The 16,842-nt window shown below is 38.7% G+C and overlaps 1 protein-coding gene across 3 annotated transcripts in view; it reads left to right on the top strand.

The window, feature by feature from the left end:
- TRPS1 (transcriptional repressor GATA binding 1) overlaps window positions 1–16,842 on the top strand; it is a 218,330-nt gene that overhangs the window by 48,053 nt on the left and 153,435 nt on the right. For 2 of the 3 annotated variants that reach the window (XM_074886769.1, XM_074886779.1), the window contains exons 4-5: window positions 6,977–8,106; window positions 15,982–16,585. In XM_074886769.1, the coding sequence (XP_074742870.1) occupies window positions 6,977–8,106; window positions 15,982–16,585 (1,734 nt within the window). The remainder of the gene's footprint in view (window positions 1–6,976; window positions 8,107–15,981; window positions 16,586–16,842) is intronic. The other variant, XM_074886789.1, reaches the window with a different exon arrangement.

Here is a 16,842-nt window from a genome sequence, read left to right as displayed (position 1 = left end):
CAGAGTGTGTAAAGCTCTTCCTTTTGTCTCCTTTATAAATCAGTGGTGAGCTCCATGTGCCTACACAAAGTTATGCATGATGTGTGGTTTTTAGTGGTCTGGATTTCAATATATCAAATCTGGCAACTTTTCTGTTCTTATGTTAGAAGTGTGTGACTAGTATAAGGTCTGGTCTAACTAGGATTCAGCTGAATGAGAACCAGTGGTTTTATTAGTAGCTTCTTCTTTTTATCCTCCACTCTTATATTAGGAGTTTGTTTGAATATGAAGCTGTGAAGGTAAGACTAAAAAAACTGAGGGGGTCTGTAGGGGTACAGATGTAATCATCATCCCTTCTCATGTTAAAGGTTTTCCTCTACATTTTTGGTGGTTTTGGCAAAGGGACTCTTACAGGTATTGTGAAAATCTAGTCTGGAGGCATTTACTTCTGTATTAGTAACAAATCAAATCTTAAAGTTCAACTTTGTCATCAAGTGGCCTTCCTACAAGGTGACATGGATACATAACTAGTTGACATGAGCAAATGAAAACATGCATGTAAATAATTTTCATTTTCCCCACATGCTTAGACAAATGAATCTAAATTTTATGTTGTTGACCTTATTGACTTTAGCTCAGTTGTCCGTAAACCAGGAATTAGGTCTAAATAAACTGACCAACTATTATTGCTGGATATGATGTATCCTGATCTCTTTGACTAGATTGTGCCATGCTAGATCTTGAAGGGTGTGCTAGAACAGAATTTGCATGAAGGTGTGATGTTCCAGAAGGCCCATTTCATCTGTCAACCGCATTGCGGACTCTCCCTGGGGACTTCCCTGCTTAAGCTGAAGGCTGTCAAGCTATCTTGGGTGTTGTGCCTGTGTGTGTGCGTACCTGTTTATTTTTGAGTCTTATTACTGGGTCATGATCAGGCTTGGAGACTGCCTTGCACACTGAGAGAGTCACACCTCATGAACACAGGAGTCAGTCATCTCTTTTAAACCACAGACATGAAAAAGAAATGGTGGCAGGTGGAGAAATGGGTGGCGGTAAAACATACGTATATGTACATTCATATGCATGTGTTTGTGTGTGTATACATATATATGCTGCTTTTCCTCATATATATCTGCATACACACATATATAAAAATATGTGAAAAAGCACCTGTGGTCTTAGAGGTATCAAAATTCTCTAGTGAGTATAGCTCATAAGTAATGATTTATATTGCTATTAGCAGTAGAACTTCTTTATATCATTTCTGTGGCGACATTAGCAAGTTTACTCTTCAGAATGATATGCAGTGATTTACAGCATGTCAGGTGCTAAATAGTAAATGCCTGGGAACATTCACTTGCTCTGTGACAGAAATAAGCTATTTTAGCCTTCTTTCAGTGAGAAGTAGTCTATGCTTATATTAGAGCATTCATACGAGCAGTTTCCGTGGAACAGCTGATGTGATGTATATTCACAACCTTCAAGGCAAAGTTGTTTATGTGTTAGTATTCCTCATCTTTATGTTGGGGATATCTGGTAGTGCTTGAAGAGAGGTTAATGAAGAAAGTTGGTGAGACTAGTAATAGTCACAGATATATTTAAATAGACTGTTAAGCTAGCCCACAGAAATGATGAGAGCTCAAAAAATAACAGTTGCTGGGAAGGAAGGAAGGCAGCTAGGTTTTATTCTGGTGTAAATCAGGGCAAGTTTGCCTCGGAAGTCTGTGAAGCTGTGGGAGTTTACAGTAGCCAAGGCACTGTCTGGTAATTTTATCTATACAGAGAAAGAATAGAAGGGGTGGTGCTTCTTTTAGGTGCTAGATATTAGTCTACTAACATTAGCTGGCAAATGAAAGTCTTGATTATATGTTCCTTACTTTTGTTGGTTTTGCACATCTGGTCTCCTGACCTTAATTTAAGCCCTGTTATTCTTCTGTCACAGTCTTTGTTTTAAAAATACCTTTTAAATTCTAATGTCAAAAACTGTACCGACTTCAATGGCAACAGAACAAATCTCGAGAAGAATACACTCATCTTGAATGGATGTGACCCAATAGTTTGCTTTCTTGTTTTGGTGAGTACAAATAGCCCAGAAAGCCAGGAGTTCGCCCTGAGTCTTTGTCTCACTTGTGCAACATAGTTCTGTCTACCTATAAATTAATCATAGTATGATAAATAGTTTTAAGAACATACTCTGAAGATTCTCCTAGTTTTACAGGCAGAGAGCGAGTGAGTGAGAGGGAGTGAGTTCTCCATAGTGGAGGTTGGAGAACTGGGTGGTGTTACACAAATTTGCATGAAAGCCAGGAATCTGTTCTGGCCTGCACGACATGAAGAACTTAATAAATGTGGGATGGTTAAAATGTTCTGGATGCTATATTGCACAAAGCAAATGAATACACAAGAGCATTAGAAAATATTTTAGGATTAGAAGATTAAGAGTAATTGGCAAAGGCAGACTGGATGGCTCACGAGATTGGTAAGGGATCTGGAGCCTTTCACCTCCTGATTAGCCAAAGATGTAACCTAGGTAATCAAAAAAAAGATTTATTAACGTTTGATGTTCCAGTGCAGATGGTCAGTCTAGTTTATAATCAGTAGTTGCAGAAGAAGCCAGGGGTCAAAGACAGCTTTACCCTGTGCGTGTAAGCTGTGCGGTTGAGTGTCTTATGTGGATATAGGCCACTAGTTTTGTCTGGTAGAATTTTCTTCATGAAACTTACGATTACAGGAGCTGGCAGACTTTGTCTTCCTTGGTAATTCTTTTCATTTTCTGTAAGCAGTATTTGTAAACTGCTTTGGTGTAATAAAATTTAGGATTGAACTTCGAAAAGGAGGTGGGAAAGCATTTGGTGGGTAGCATTTAGATCAAGGGCAGATTAAATATCAAAGACACTGTTTAAAAAAACCTGAAAGTACCTTCCTTGCCCAAGTCCATCTATTCCATGAAATAATTGTTTTCAGTCTGACTAATTAAGGTAATATAGACATATCTGTTGGAAATGTATAGTGCAATTACACAGTTTTGTGGAAGTACTTGGCAACATGCTTTAGAAAGTACCTCTTGAAACACTGTCAATTATCATGTTATCTTTTCTCCTCTTTCTGGCTATTTTTGGAAATGTGCATTGTGTATGAGGAGATAGGTTACCTTAGTTGTATTAATGCATGAACTTCAATCCTTGTGGTAAGTTATTTCCCAGTCTTTTAGATTTTGATAATTTTTCCCATTAATGAATGAATTTAACAATTAAGAGTTTGAGTTTCAGGGAGTCTTACTGTGAAATATATTTCAAATTTAGTCTCAGACTGAGACATGGCTTTGAAGAGCAATTTTTGAAGAATATCAGTGTAACCATCTCAAGCGCAATAACGGAGAACTCATTCTAATAGCTGTCTTTCTCTATACATCATAATAATACCAACCATATTGCTATAATTGAGGTGCTGAAGGAGTAAGTGATAATCCCAAGGTCTCACAAGCAAGTGACTGTGAAGGAAAGAACTAAATCAGGTTTCCACAGTCCAAACAGATGCCTTGTATGTTAGGTTCCCTTTAAAAAGAGAATTGTGAAGATTAATTTTCCTCTGTGCTTATTGAGGGAACTGTTGATAGGTGCTCTTACATTTCTAGTGGAAGCTGTACCTGTACTTGTGACTGACACTCATTATGTCAGCTGGTACTTCGGGCTCCACTGCTGTAATAGAATTGCAGAGTGTTATCATTGCTTTCGTTTAGTTTCTGCTTTATGTTGGGGACAAGTGTCTTCTGTGTCAGGGCAAAGCAGGGAAGTAGGTTTTGCTGGGATCGAAATGAAATAGGGGAATAAATATGAGAAGCTATCACTTCTGATACCATACAGAAATGTGGATATTGATTTCTAGGGGGTGTATATATATATTTTTTTTTTTTCCCCCTTTCTCCTTGTCTTTCTCCGTTATTTTTCCTCTTTCTGGGGCAGGTCAGAGAGAGCAGGATGTTAAGGACAATTATATACCTCATGAAGGAGTTTAGTGCCTGTACATAGAGGTACAATACATAACTGAAAAATCTGAAAGTCAAGTCAAGACTTGAGCAGAGTGCATGAATCCAAACAGTTCTGCAAATGTGTAGGCTTCTTCCAGATTTCACTGGCTGAAAGCTGAAACAGTGTTTCTCCCAACCTCTTTTCATGGAAACCAGTTCCTTCAGTTCTCTTTACCTGATGACCTCCAGGGAGGCTTTGAGTAGATTTTGTTACGTGTGAAAAATGGCTAAGTGTAATAACATTAAGATGACCCTGTGTTACCTTTCACGTACATGCTGTCCTACTAGGACGCATTATTTTGAATTGTGTCAGGGTAGTCAGGGAAATGCCAACCCAGTCATTGGTAATCAGTTACATTCCAGTGCTGAAAAGATTGTGTGTGTCCCCACTGCAAGAGGTTAACACAAATAGTGTGAGAATACTTAGTTCTATTTTATCCTCTTGTGATGCAGAGAAGGATATATTAGCATGGGACACAAATTTGCTATGTAGGCCACTAAGCAGGATTAACACAAGTTACAGAAATTATGTGATTTACAGTCCATTGTATGAAATGCTACTACTTCTACTATGTTTTTCCAGTGTTCAGAAATAAAAGTAATTAGCAATGAACAGCAGCTGAGATTATTGTCACTCAGGGTTTCTAACTGGTGTCTGCAAAATAGGTTTGTTATCTCTAGACTCTGTGAACGGGCAGCTGAGAGTAATGGATGTATTTACTCATTAAAGCCACTTAAGGTAAAGTGTTTTGGCCAGTTTTCTGTGCATGCATAGAACAAACATAAGTATCTAATTAAATGAGCAAAACCAGATCACCTTGCAACTTACGTAATCGTGCAGCAAGCTGCTGTTATTTTCTGTTTACCATAATTCCATCAGTGCTTTCTTTAAGTTGTCTTTCAACACCATTGAGACTTTGAACGTTGAAATAATGCAGTGAATGGAGACCTGAAGTGCCAGATACTGTGGAGCAGGCCCAAATCCTACTGTTGTTAGTGGATCAGGCTCAATGTGGCTTTGTCTCCAGTTCTTGCTTGCCATAAAATGAATAAAAGAGCTATCTTCTGCAGTACAGAAGATCTGTTAAAACATCCCTCTTCCAAAGAACCCCTTCAAAACCAAATTCATAACTTGATACCAGACCTTGGAGCCCCAGTTTAAGTGAAAATGTTATTACAGCTAAGACCTAGCTATTTGGCAGCCCGACTCACCATTGCCTAATGAGATATGTTTCCTTAACAAACAGAAAGCAATTTTCAGTTTATTTAAGAAGAGTTTTAATCAGCGCATGGGAATTCTGCTTTCTTTTTTAAAAAAAAAAAAAAAGAAATTGGAGGCTGAATAGCAGCAGCTCATTATATCATGTTTTAGCAACTCATTGACTCACTATGCATGTTCAATTCTGATGGGATACAAAGGATAGCATCTCATTCTCTGAGCTAAATGGCTAAAAGGCATTTATATTATATGCATTTTAAAATGTTTACATTTCATGTTCTCTGTATGTCTGAGTCTTTCCGTATGGTGTGATACTGAATGAGCAGTGATCACATGTTTTCTTTGTGGCACAGCTGTTGAGGAGGAGAGGAAAAATAATTACACCATTTGCCTAACGCATTACAACCGAGTCCTGCAGAAATTTAGTAATACACGTACTGGTTGGGGGAATGGAAATCAGACTCTGTGTGGAAATTTTATATTCCCTGTAAGGCATCTCTTGGGTGTAAAAATTGAGAACGTGGCACAAGGAAGCTTCCACCCATGTTCTTGATGTAGTGGTGTAGACTGGATGATGGCAAAGGAGTAGATGTCTCTGGATTTTGGGTGTAAAGAGGAATTATCTTCTGGATGCTGTACACTATTAACTATTCAGGAAAAGATGTAGAGCAATGGTGACATTTTTGTGAGGAGATTCTTTCTTTGGCCTTCAAACCAGTTGTACAGGAGCAGCAAATCTCCCCCTGATGTCACGGGCAGGTGTGGTGCACTCCTGGGAAGGGCAGGCCTGCCTGCTATGAGAACACAGGGTTTAATAACATAAGCCCTGGAAGCCTTGTTTCCCTCCTGCAGACCATTTTGCTCAGACATCATGAGAAAGCTAAGTAGACCTACCTTTTTTTTTAATTACTGATGTCATGGACTTGGGTGTGGTAGGTTTCTTTGCCACATGCGATTTTTCTACTGTAGTTTTTCCATCCTTGTTTTACTAAATTGAGCTCTGTGCATGAGAGGAACAGATTTCCTTGGAGAATGTCTGCACTGAGTAATCATTGAGAAAACGGCATTTCATTTCAGACATCAGGCACTATGGCAATGATAAAAGGCATCCTGGCGGATACTGGATACTCCTGTAGGAATGATCTTTATACCAATTGGTCATACTCTGACCCAGCAAACTGAATTTGTTATTTCAAATCTAATTTTTGTTTGCTCATATTTAGAAAGCAATTATCTTGGACTGTTAAGCATCAATATGATTAAAACATGTAAGTATATTGAAAGAAAAAGACTGAGGGCCCATTCTTTTGTTCCACACCTGGTATAGAGTCCCAGCAAAGTCTCCTGTCAAAGGGTTCAGGAATATGGGAACTGATTATTGGATCTTCTATCAATGACATGATTTAGTGATTTAATGAAGGAAGGAATAGTCCTATCGGAGTACTGTTGAGTTAAGGTCATGTTGTATATGTGTGCCTCAGTTTCCCCAAATAAATATATTTATTATTCGTATGGAAAATGTATTCAGCTATATGAAACATTTCAAAATCTTTAGTAACAAATGCTAAATACGTGAGAGTATATGTAGGATATCTTACTATGTTAGTACAAATTAAAATGGTGATGATGGTTAATGAAAGAGTCTTATGAATTAATTGCTCTTTATTTCTCTTCTTTAAATTTTATTTTCTTTCCTTGCTATTTAAATAAATAGAAAGTGGAGCTAAAATGAGCTTATTCTTTATTCACAGGTTACTTTAGGTGGGACCTTTATTGGAATTGGGCGGAAAACTCCAGATTGCCAAGGCAACACCAAGTACTTCCGCTGCAAATTCTGCAATTTCACCTACATGGGCAACTCCTCCACTGAACTAGAGCAACACTTCTTACAGACTCACCCAAACAAAATGAAAGCAGCCCTTCCCTCCTCTGATTCTGGTAAAACTTCAGAGAAAAACTCCAATAAATCCAGTCCTACTCTTCGACCATGTGATTCTGGAGACTTGGGGAAGTGGCAAGACAGAATCACTGTAAAAGCAGGAGATGATACACCAGTTGGATATTCGGTGCCCATCAAGCCAATAGATTCCTCTAGACAAAATGGTACCGATACAACCAGTTACTACTGGTGTAAATTTTGCAGTTTCAGCTGTGAATCGTCCAGCTCATTGAAACTATTAGAACATTACAGCAAACAGCATGGGGGAAGCCAGGCAGGAAGCCTTCACCCAGATCTGAATGATAAGCTTTCTAGGGGATCTGTCATTAACCAGAATGATCTAGCCAAAAATGCAGATGGGGAGTTAGTGACAAAGACAGAAAAGGGTGCGAGTGTGGCAAAAAAGAAAGACTTGACTAGCAAAGGAGCAGAGGACAGCATGGTGACAAGCTACAACTGTCAGTTCTGTGACTTTAGGTACTCAAAGAGCCATGGCCCAGATGTAATAGTGGTGGGCCCACTTCTCCGTCACTATCAGCAGCTACACAACATTCATAAATGTACCATTAAGCACTGTCAGTTCTGTCCCCGAGGCCTCTGCAGCCCAGAAAAGCACCTTGGAGAAATTACTTATCCATTTGCTTGCAGAAAAAGTAATTGTTCCCACTGTGCTCTCTTGCTTTTGCACCTGTCTCCAGGGGTGACAGGAAGCTCTAGAGTCAAACACCAGTGCCATCAGTGCTCATTCTCCACTCCCGACGTGGACGTTCTCCTGCTCCACTATGAGAATGCACACGAAGCCCAAGCATCTGATGTCAAACCAGAAACAAACGCCCTGCCAGGGGCAGAGGGGCCGCTGATGCTCAAGGAGAACAAAGAACACTCATGTACCAAATGTGACTTTACCACCCAGGTGGAAGAAGAGATTTCCCGACACTACAGGTACAGTGACGTTTCAAATGATTAATGATAGGAACCCAAACAAACAGCCCTCCCTTAGTTCCTTAATTAAATGTCACCATTCCCCACACATTTGAGGAAACTGGAAATCAAAATATGAATGCGTATAGATACAAATCTTTACAGCCAGAGTCCAATCCAACATCCACTTTGTTTTGGAAAACCACCAGCTAAGTTGGTGGATTTAATTATACATTTAAACCTGTGCAAAGAAGAGTGAGATTTGGATTTGTGTACAGATGCAGAATTTCCAGCATATTTGAGGTTTGGTCAACTATTTTCCACCCAGAATCTTTTAGGTGCTATTTTAGTTTAGGCTTTTTACCAGAAAGCTGGCATCTTCATTCAGTAGGGGAACACAAATGGCTTTACTTTCCAAGATAGACTATGAATCCTTTCATGCTCCGTAACAGTGCTTCAATGTACTACCTTTTTGTAGTGTTTTCCATTCCCAAGTCCAGCAACTCAATAATTAGTTTAAGAGCATTCCACTGCTGTTTTGGTGTTGGTTTCACACTGGGAGCAGACACTCTTTTGTCTGTTGATGTCATCCCCTAAGATCCTTTTGCAGATGCTTATTTTTGTGTTGCTGGTTTACAGTGTCATTCTATTTATTTTAAATGCTAATGTTCCTATTTGGAGGTGGACGCAGCCAGTCTCCTGACTCAGTCTGACACAATGTCATAGTGGCAGCCAACTCCCTGCTAAACTTCTTGGGTCAGTTCCTGGGCTGTTGTAAACTGGCAGTCCAGTTTACATCAGAGGAGGAGCTGGCTCTTAGGCTTTGTAAAGAGCAACAGTTGTGTGCCGCTGCAAAAGCAATGTTAAATATTAGAAAATCATGCTGAATATGTTAATAGTTAAGGCTAATGCGTCAACAACAACGGAAAACTCAGTATCTATCTCATCTAAAAGATCTTTGCATGGAAGCCAGCTAGAATGAAGACAAAAGAAGATGCATTTTCAAAGCTAAAGCTTTGTTAAAAGCTCAAGAAACTGTGCCATGTTTAATAGATTCCAAGACATCCAAAATTAACAAAGGCAGACTGGGGCATGATACTTTAATAGAGATTAAAGCTGGGGGCATCCAAATGTTGCCCAACAGAGGGCTGCATTGGCAGTGTATCAGGAGTCTATTTAAAAAAAAAAAAAAAAAAAAAAAGAAGGAGCAGATTGCTCATCTTTAATTTGGAGCTAGGGCCCACGGAGTATTCAGGTCCCAGCATGCAGTGCCCCATTTTTGATCCAAGTGGGCCTGAGGGATGTTGTGCGGATTAATTAGTTAATGTTTGTAAACTGCTTTGAAGATGAAAAGTGGTATCTAAGTTCCAAGCATTATTATAGCAGCTTTGAGCCATGCTGTAGAACTCCATAGGCAGCACTTTGTCTGCCGCTGGGGCATGGCACAATCTTTTTTTAGTGGTTAAATAACTGGAAGATTGAAATGGCTCCTTGACTGAAAAAACCACTTCTGTTTTGCTGCAGCTGGTAATTTTAAGTTTTAACAAGCACGCCTAGTTAAAATCCTCTTTCCCAAAGAAAGGAGAAACCATGACTTCCAAAATTAAGTGCTAAGTCTGAGACAAGGTAGCAGTAGCTTCTTCTTCGGAGGGCCCAGCACTCTGTGGCTCCGGCAGTTGTCACAGGGAACTTCACTTTGGAAAATTAAGAGATGCACTTAAGTGCTCGAATCTCAACTTGTTTGTCTAAAATTAGTCTATTCTGTTTAAGACCCTTGAACAATGTGGTTTTTTAAGTCTTCAGTCTACAACATTATTGAGTACTCTGAGGATGTTGTGTAATTAAAGCAAAGTACAACATCTCTGTAACTGCCAACTTTTTTTCCTTTCTCCTGCCATCCCCCCTTTTTAATTTGAGTTTTGTTTCTTTTCTCCATGTACTGCTGCTGTTTTCCCCCACTGTGCATCTTATTTGAAATCACAGAAGTTACTTCAGTTTGTGGTAGGTGCTCTGTAATGGCAAACACCAGCAGGTTTCATGGCTGTTCTATGCCTAACCTAGTTTTTATGGTTTTCACACTATCAAACTAAAACAAATGGAAAAGGAGACTTCTGGGGCATTATAGCTTCTATTTTTATTATTGTTATCAGGCCCTTTTTTTTTAATAGAAGTTTTGTATGTACTGGATATGCATTAGCTTTCCCTTTTTGTATTTTATGAACGAAATGTACATAATAGTTCAGATTTAAAAAAATAGAACTTCCATAAAATAGGTAGTGTTTAGGGAGTTATGTGACATGGAGAAACATGCTGATGCGGAGTCATCTCACATCCTAGCTGGCCTTCTCTGTGGCTTCATCAGAGTTTGTCTCAATAAAGCTGTTATGCCACATGTTATATATTTCCAATGTATTTAAATGCTATACATGCACATATATATAAAACCTGTCCATTTATATAATAAGGAGCTGAATGGATTCTAATGGTAAGCATAATACTAAGCATTAATGTGGTGGCAGAAAGTGTTCTGCTGTTTACATATTTAAGTTTACCCTTGCTAATCAGTGAGTATCAAAGCTGGCTTTAGACACTACCTACATATTTTAGTTCATGTATTTTTTGTCTGCGTTTTTCATAATTTTGTTTTTTGAGTCATATGCCTGAACAGCATGCTTAATTTATTGTCTTTTTTATTTTGTTTCCTTTTGGCTCTACATCTGTAATTTTACTATGTCTGCTAGCTAAAAAATTTTCTATGTCCCAATATTATTCCTTTTCAGCCATGTAATTGGAACAGTATTAGAATTTGCAGAGTGGTTCTTTCCAAGTTTTCTGTCTACAGAAACGTATACTTAGACTTTAACGCTCATTCAGTATTTCTTGACATGATTATTTGAGAGCTGTTCAGTTAAATTTGAAGTTAATGAGTCACATTGTAGTTGTTTACTTGTATTTAAACCTCACTAAAATGTGCTTACTCAAATAAATCCCCAGAAGGTTTATTTGCCTCCATTTTCTACTAATTCTGCTGCTACTCATTTTCCATTACCTCTGAGGAATCAGGTACTCTTCATGTTCATTGTGAAGCTTAATTTTTCCTCAAAACTGTCTGGTATTCTGATGAGCTAAAAGATGCCAACACTTGCAATTTAGATAAAAATCATACCGAGTATTTGGGGAAATTTTGCATGTCGGATCACTTAGTCTAGAGATTATTTTCCTGCTTGCTCCAAAATAATTATTTTTTAAATTTTATTTTTTTTATTCAGAATGAAAGAGGCTTCTTATGGAAGTGTGTGGGTTTTTTTATTTTGCTAAAAAATGCGGGAAAACAATGCATTTTCTCATTCTGGCAAAAATCAGAATTTTTCTTGTAAATCCTTATTTGTCAAAAAAGTCATTGACAGAAAGCATTTGATAGTGCTAGTAGTAATTAAAAGTGCTATGCTGAAAAATGCTCTAAACTTCTTTTAAATAAAAAATAGGGTAGTGATTCATTAAACAACTGCAAAATATAAATGAAAATAAACTCACATGAAATACAAGCTTTGGCAATGTGTAGAATAATTTTTCTAATAAATTATTCTGAAAATGTGGATGACAGAAGTTATATAGGCTTCTCTTTTGAAATTAATTTTGAGTTAATTCAAATTAAATAATTCCTTACCTCTTACAGATAAATGGGGTAGAGGGGTAAAGGGGTAAAGGGATACTCAGGGCTCATGCCTCCCCAGTGCCAGGACTGTCCATCGGGGACAGGGGTGTCAGGGCTGCCCTCGTGCACTGTCAGGCAGCAAAGGTTGGAGAAGGCTCTTAAGACCTGCATATTATGCAAATGTGGAGCCTTTGGGACACTCCACAGAGAAGCCAACCAAGGGCAAAAGTGTAAATTGAGGCCCATCAGCTTGTGGTTTTTCAGCAGAGCAGGAGCCTTCACTCATTGAACAACGGCAGCAGCTGCGAGGACCTTTTCCATCCTCCTGACACCTTAATTCACTGCTCTGAACTTGTTTGCTCTTGCCAATGGCGTTTGCTCTCCTTTCACCTCTGCCTTGCTCTCCGCTCTGCCCGTTTTCCTCTCCTTTCTGACTCTGCTGAATTTTCTTGCTTGCTTTGCGCACTGAATATTTTCCGCTCCCCACAAGCCCAAGTGCAGCACCCATCCCAAAAGTAAACTTTCTTATAAGCCTGTTTCTTCATGAGAAATAGTAGTAATTATTATATTCATAATGAAATTCAAAACATGCAAAAAAATGAAGTGATATGACAGCTGTACCTTCATCCAGAATATTTTCTATGCCCTAGAGCCTAGGAATGTCTTCAGGTAATTAAAAAAAAATTACTTGTTTTGTAGAGGATGGTGTTTTGTAATACTTCAGACTAGTTAGGAGTATGTCAACAAGACTTAATTAAGAACTGACTAGTGTCAGGAGTATCACAGCCTATTAGAAAGCTCAAGTAAAGAATATTAAATCCATCAAAAAAAACCCATCTATTCTCTGCAACTTCAAGATTTTGCAAGGGAAAATCCTTGTATTTTATAGCACCCAATTCAAGTACGTTTTGGTACATATAAATAATTACAGGATTTTAGTAAGTTACCAGAATGTAACAGTGCAGCAAAGGTTTGGCCTGAATTCTTTGACATTTAATCTTGGGATTGGGCCATAAATGTTTTAATGTCCATGAATAATCAGGTCTTTGATTTATTTTGTAGTGAAAATAATAATGCGAATTGACATCAATGGGTGGGATGACGTTGCCATCCCAATGCCATGTTGAAGATAATGCGAGTTCATGGCTTGAACCTGCTGTTAGTTTGCTTGAGCATATAAGCAAGATCACACAACGGAGAATGCTACTTCCCTCTTCATTTACATTGCTTTTTTCCATACTGAGATTTTCCTCAAATGACTCTCCTTTGATCATTGGTGTATACCAATACACTGTATTGCACCTGATGAATTCAGAGTTTCAGATGGTACAACTGTGGTTTAGCTGTGAAGTGTAACCTTCAGGTAATGCATGGGAGTGCTTATTGTGTACTTTGCAAATTGGAATCTTTTAAAATTTGTTGCTTAGCTTTGAGGAGCTTTGTGCACAAATCTGGGAGTAACTTGGGCCTTTACAAATATGGGGTAGGTTTAAGTTCTAGTATAAAAAGAAATCAAACATTGCCAACTTGGTTCCTTGGTTGCTATCGACGTGAGGTGAAAACAGAGATGAAAACGTTTTCTTTTTATGCCTTGTTCTGGGAAATAATGTTTCCAACTTTCAAAAGTTCTCTAATAGATGATGATTATTATTTTATTATTTGAGACTGTGACTTATACTGGGCAATTCCAAACTTTAGCTTACTTTTTGGAACTTGGGGATAGAATAATATACAGGACAAACGCATGTGAAATACGAAGATTTATAATGTCGATGGCAGAGATTACTTTTTAATGCATACTAGAAAAACATATGTCTTGGAAAAAAAAAAAGCCTGTTGGGTTACTGTCTACCTAAATCAGTTCTCATCTTCTCCACATCACAGTGCCTATCACGGTCTCACAGAAAAATGAAGGAATGCTTGTATGACTCTATATGAATCACTTATAAATAATTTAAATGAACAAACCTTTAACGTAATAAAGGTGATTGTAGCTGGGCCTCAGCCATGTAGTTACAACTGCATGTAATATACAGCATTTATTTGTGGCCTCAGAAGTGTGGTACCACTCCTGTGGTGTATACTGCTCCTGATCAAAAACATTTAGCCAGTGTAGAAGGGGGGGAAAAAAAAGACAAGTTAGGCAGAAAAAGATCAGCTGTTTGGAGGTGTGAGATCTGTAGATGAGAGCCAAGTTAGGAAAGGGGGTTAGCTATTGAAATAGCCAAGTTAAACAAGAGACACTTAGGACTAAGTAGCCTCCCAAAGGATTGATAAACTTTCACATGGGGAGTGTATGTGGTTGAGCCATTAGCCCCAAACAGTGTCTTGTTTAACTTGGCTTTTAAGATAACTAGCCCCTGTCTAACTTGGACTTCCCTGATGGTATCCCACCTTTACAGGGCTGACCCTCTTTATAACTTGGCTTTTTGTATTTATAAAATGGTTTTGATCAGATAGCACTCTCTCTTTTTTTTTTTTTTTTTTTTCGTTCAGAAGAGAATTTAGCTCGGTTTAGAAAAGAATTAAGTTGCAAGAGAGAATATATTAGTGTCGCATTGAGAGACAAGCTGATTTTAATAAAACACAATTGTAGAATGAAGAAAAAGGAACACAGCCAGAACAGGATTTTAACCCACAGCTTGCTCTCCCACAAGTAGATTTTGTTGCCATAAGGCTGCGTGGAGAATACCTGCCTCTATTTTTTGCATAACTGAACAAGCCCATCTAGTCCCTTAAAATGAATATAAATACGGAAAATGACAAAAAGAAAACTGATATTTCACAAGGGCTAAAAAGCTTGAATCTGAATGTGTACTCATGTCTACTTGCTGACACAATTGCAAGAAAATCAGACAGTATAAATAACATATGGTTTGCTTTTCCAACAAAAGGAAAGAAGGAAGACAAGGGGGTTTAGTAAGTTTGGCAAGTTGTCCCTTCTAAACTATCATACTCTAAAAGGGACATTTTGTGTATCATTCCAGTTCTACAGATGCACCAAAAGCCAAATCCTGCTCTTACTGAAGTCGATGGGAGTTTTGCCATCGACTTCACTGAGACTAAGATTTGGCCTCTGAAGAATTAATTCTAACAATTGGAGTTGTCAGGGCAGTAACAGATTTCTCATACAAGTTTTGTCCTGTGTGGATAGCGAAAGGCTCGTTTTTTAGCTTGGCTGAAGACGCTGCTGTGACTCTGAATGCCTGGGGTGTGGATGTGTGAGTGTGTCTGTAGGGAGAAGCTTTCGCAGAGTGAGGCAGATTTCTGATGAAGGGTAGGAATGGTATTTTACTCTGCACTGGTACGATGTCGGGTGCAGCGGGGCCCAAAGCCTGATGGAGGAGTCTGACCGCTCCTGTGCTATAAACAATTATTCATAATGGCGTTACAGAGCTCATAAACAGTGTTCTGTTCCTATGATAGATATAGTAAATGGATAACATGTTGTTCTCATGTAGCAACATATGCTTTACATAATTTAGTAATGCAGTACTTTATATAGGCTTTTAGAATAAAAACAGGAAGGCGTGTTATTCCACACTGCTCCACAGCTTGTACCCAAGCATTTCTGTATGTGACAGGAAAACACAGTTTGTAGTGACGCAGCCAACTATTTTGCCTTTTCTTCAGAGCAGCATCTTTTAAAGTTGTGTTAAAATGTCCATAGAGAACAAATAAGTATTGTCTGTTGTGTACAACCTTCTGTCCTCTAGCGTGTTCTTCTCTGTAAGTTAACCAGAGCTCCATTCCAAATCATCTTTGTCAACCAAAAGTATATGAAAATGGTGGAAATCAAAGGAATTTTTTTAAACATTTTAACTTTTTAGCATAGATCTGTATTATACAAGTGTTTTTTTTATACAAACTATCCTCTTCTAACTATTTGATTTTGGTTGAAAAATAGTTACTTCAGTGTTTCTACCACAATAGAAAGTGAAAAGTGTGTTGCAGCAAACTGAAGAGTTAAAAACACAAAATCCCATTGAAAACTGTATGAAGTTTAGAATAACGCAGTGGAGTGTGAATGAATGATAGGAGGCCATTGCAAGGTGTGCGGGGAAAAAACACCAGGATTTTTCCCATATTGTGTAAGACACCAAAGTAAACCTGCTTGCTTTATTTAGAGGTAATCATGCTGTAAGTTCTATTTATCTTCTTCATCTTGGTAGGCAAAACCGCTGTGAGAGGGAAGGCCAAGGGGAGACTCTCATGTTAATACACTTCTCGTTTTCTTCCAGGAGAGTACACAACTGCTACAAATGCCGTCAGTGCAGCTTCACAGCTCTTGACACTCAGTCACTACTAGAGCACTTCAACACTGTGCATTGTCAGGAGATGGACGTCACTACAGCCAATGGGGAGGACAGTCATGGCGTTTCGTCTATCAAGGAGGAGCCAAAAATTGACCTTAAGGTCTACAGTCTGATTAATCCAGACTCCAAAATGGGGGAGCCCATATCTGACAGCATAGTGAAGAGGGAAAAGATAGAAGATAAGGAAGTGCTCAAGGAGAAAGGTTGGACTGATAGTCCCAGTGATGATCTTCGCAACGTGTCTTGGAGAGGAACTGACATTTTGAGGGGGAGCCCATCATACACACAGACTAGTCTAGGCTTATTGACCCCAGTGTCTGTTGGCCAAGAGCAGCCAAAGCCTTTAAGGGATAGTCCAAACGTAGAAGCTGCCCATCTTGCGCGGCCCATTTACGGCTTGGCGGTGGAGAGCAAGGGCTTCCTGCAGGGTGTGCCAGCCGGAGCAACGGAGAAAGCCGGACAGCTCACCCAGCCCTACCCTGGATCCGGGGACAGCAAGGCAAAGGATGAATCCCAGTCCTTACTACGGGTAGGAAGCTCTCTTTTTTTTTTTTCCCCTCTCACTTTTTATGATTACGTGTATGTTATGTTTAATTAGGCATGCAAATAATTTCTTCAGTTCCACAGTAATGGGGTTGGGTTTTTCTTCATGCACGGAAAAAAAAAAAACAAACCAAGGGAAGACTGAAAGACTCGAACTTGTAGAGCTAAACTGGCAGGTAAATGTTCTAAAGTGTTTGCATAAAACAATGTATATATTGATGTAGTATTAGTAAGCAAGTGCTT

This window comes from Strix uralensis, chromosome 1 (assembly GCF_047716275.1).
Source record: "Strix uralensis isolate ZFMK-TIS-50842 chromosome 1, bStrUra1, whole genome shotgun sequence".
Classification (NCBI taxonomy): domain Eukaryota; kingdom Metazoa; phylum Chordata; class Aves; order Strigiformes; family Strigidae; genus Strix; species Strix uralensis.
Note: the sequence above shows the minus strand (reverse complement) of the source record. Positions and strands in the feature narration are given on the sequence as shown.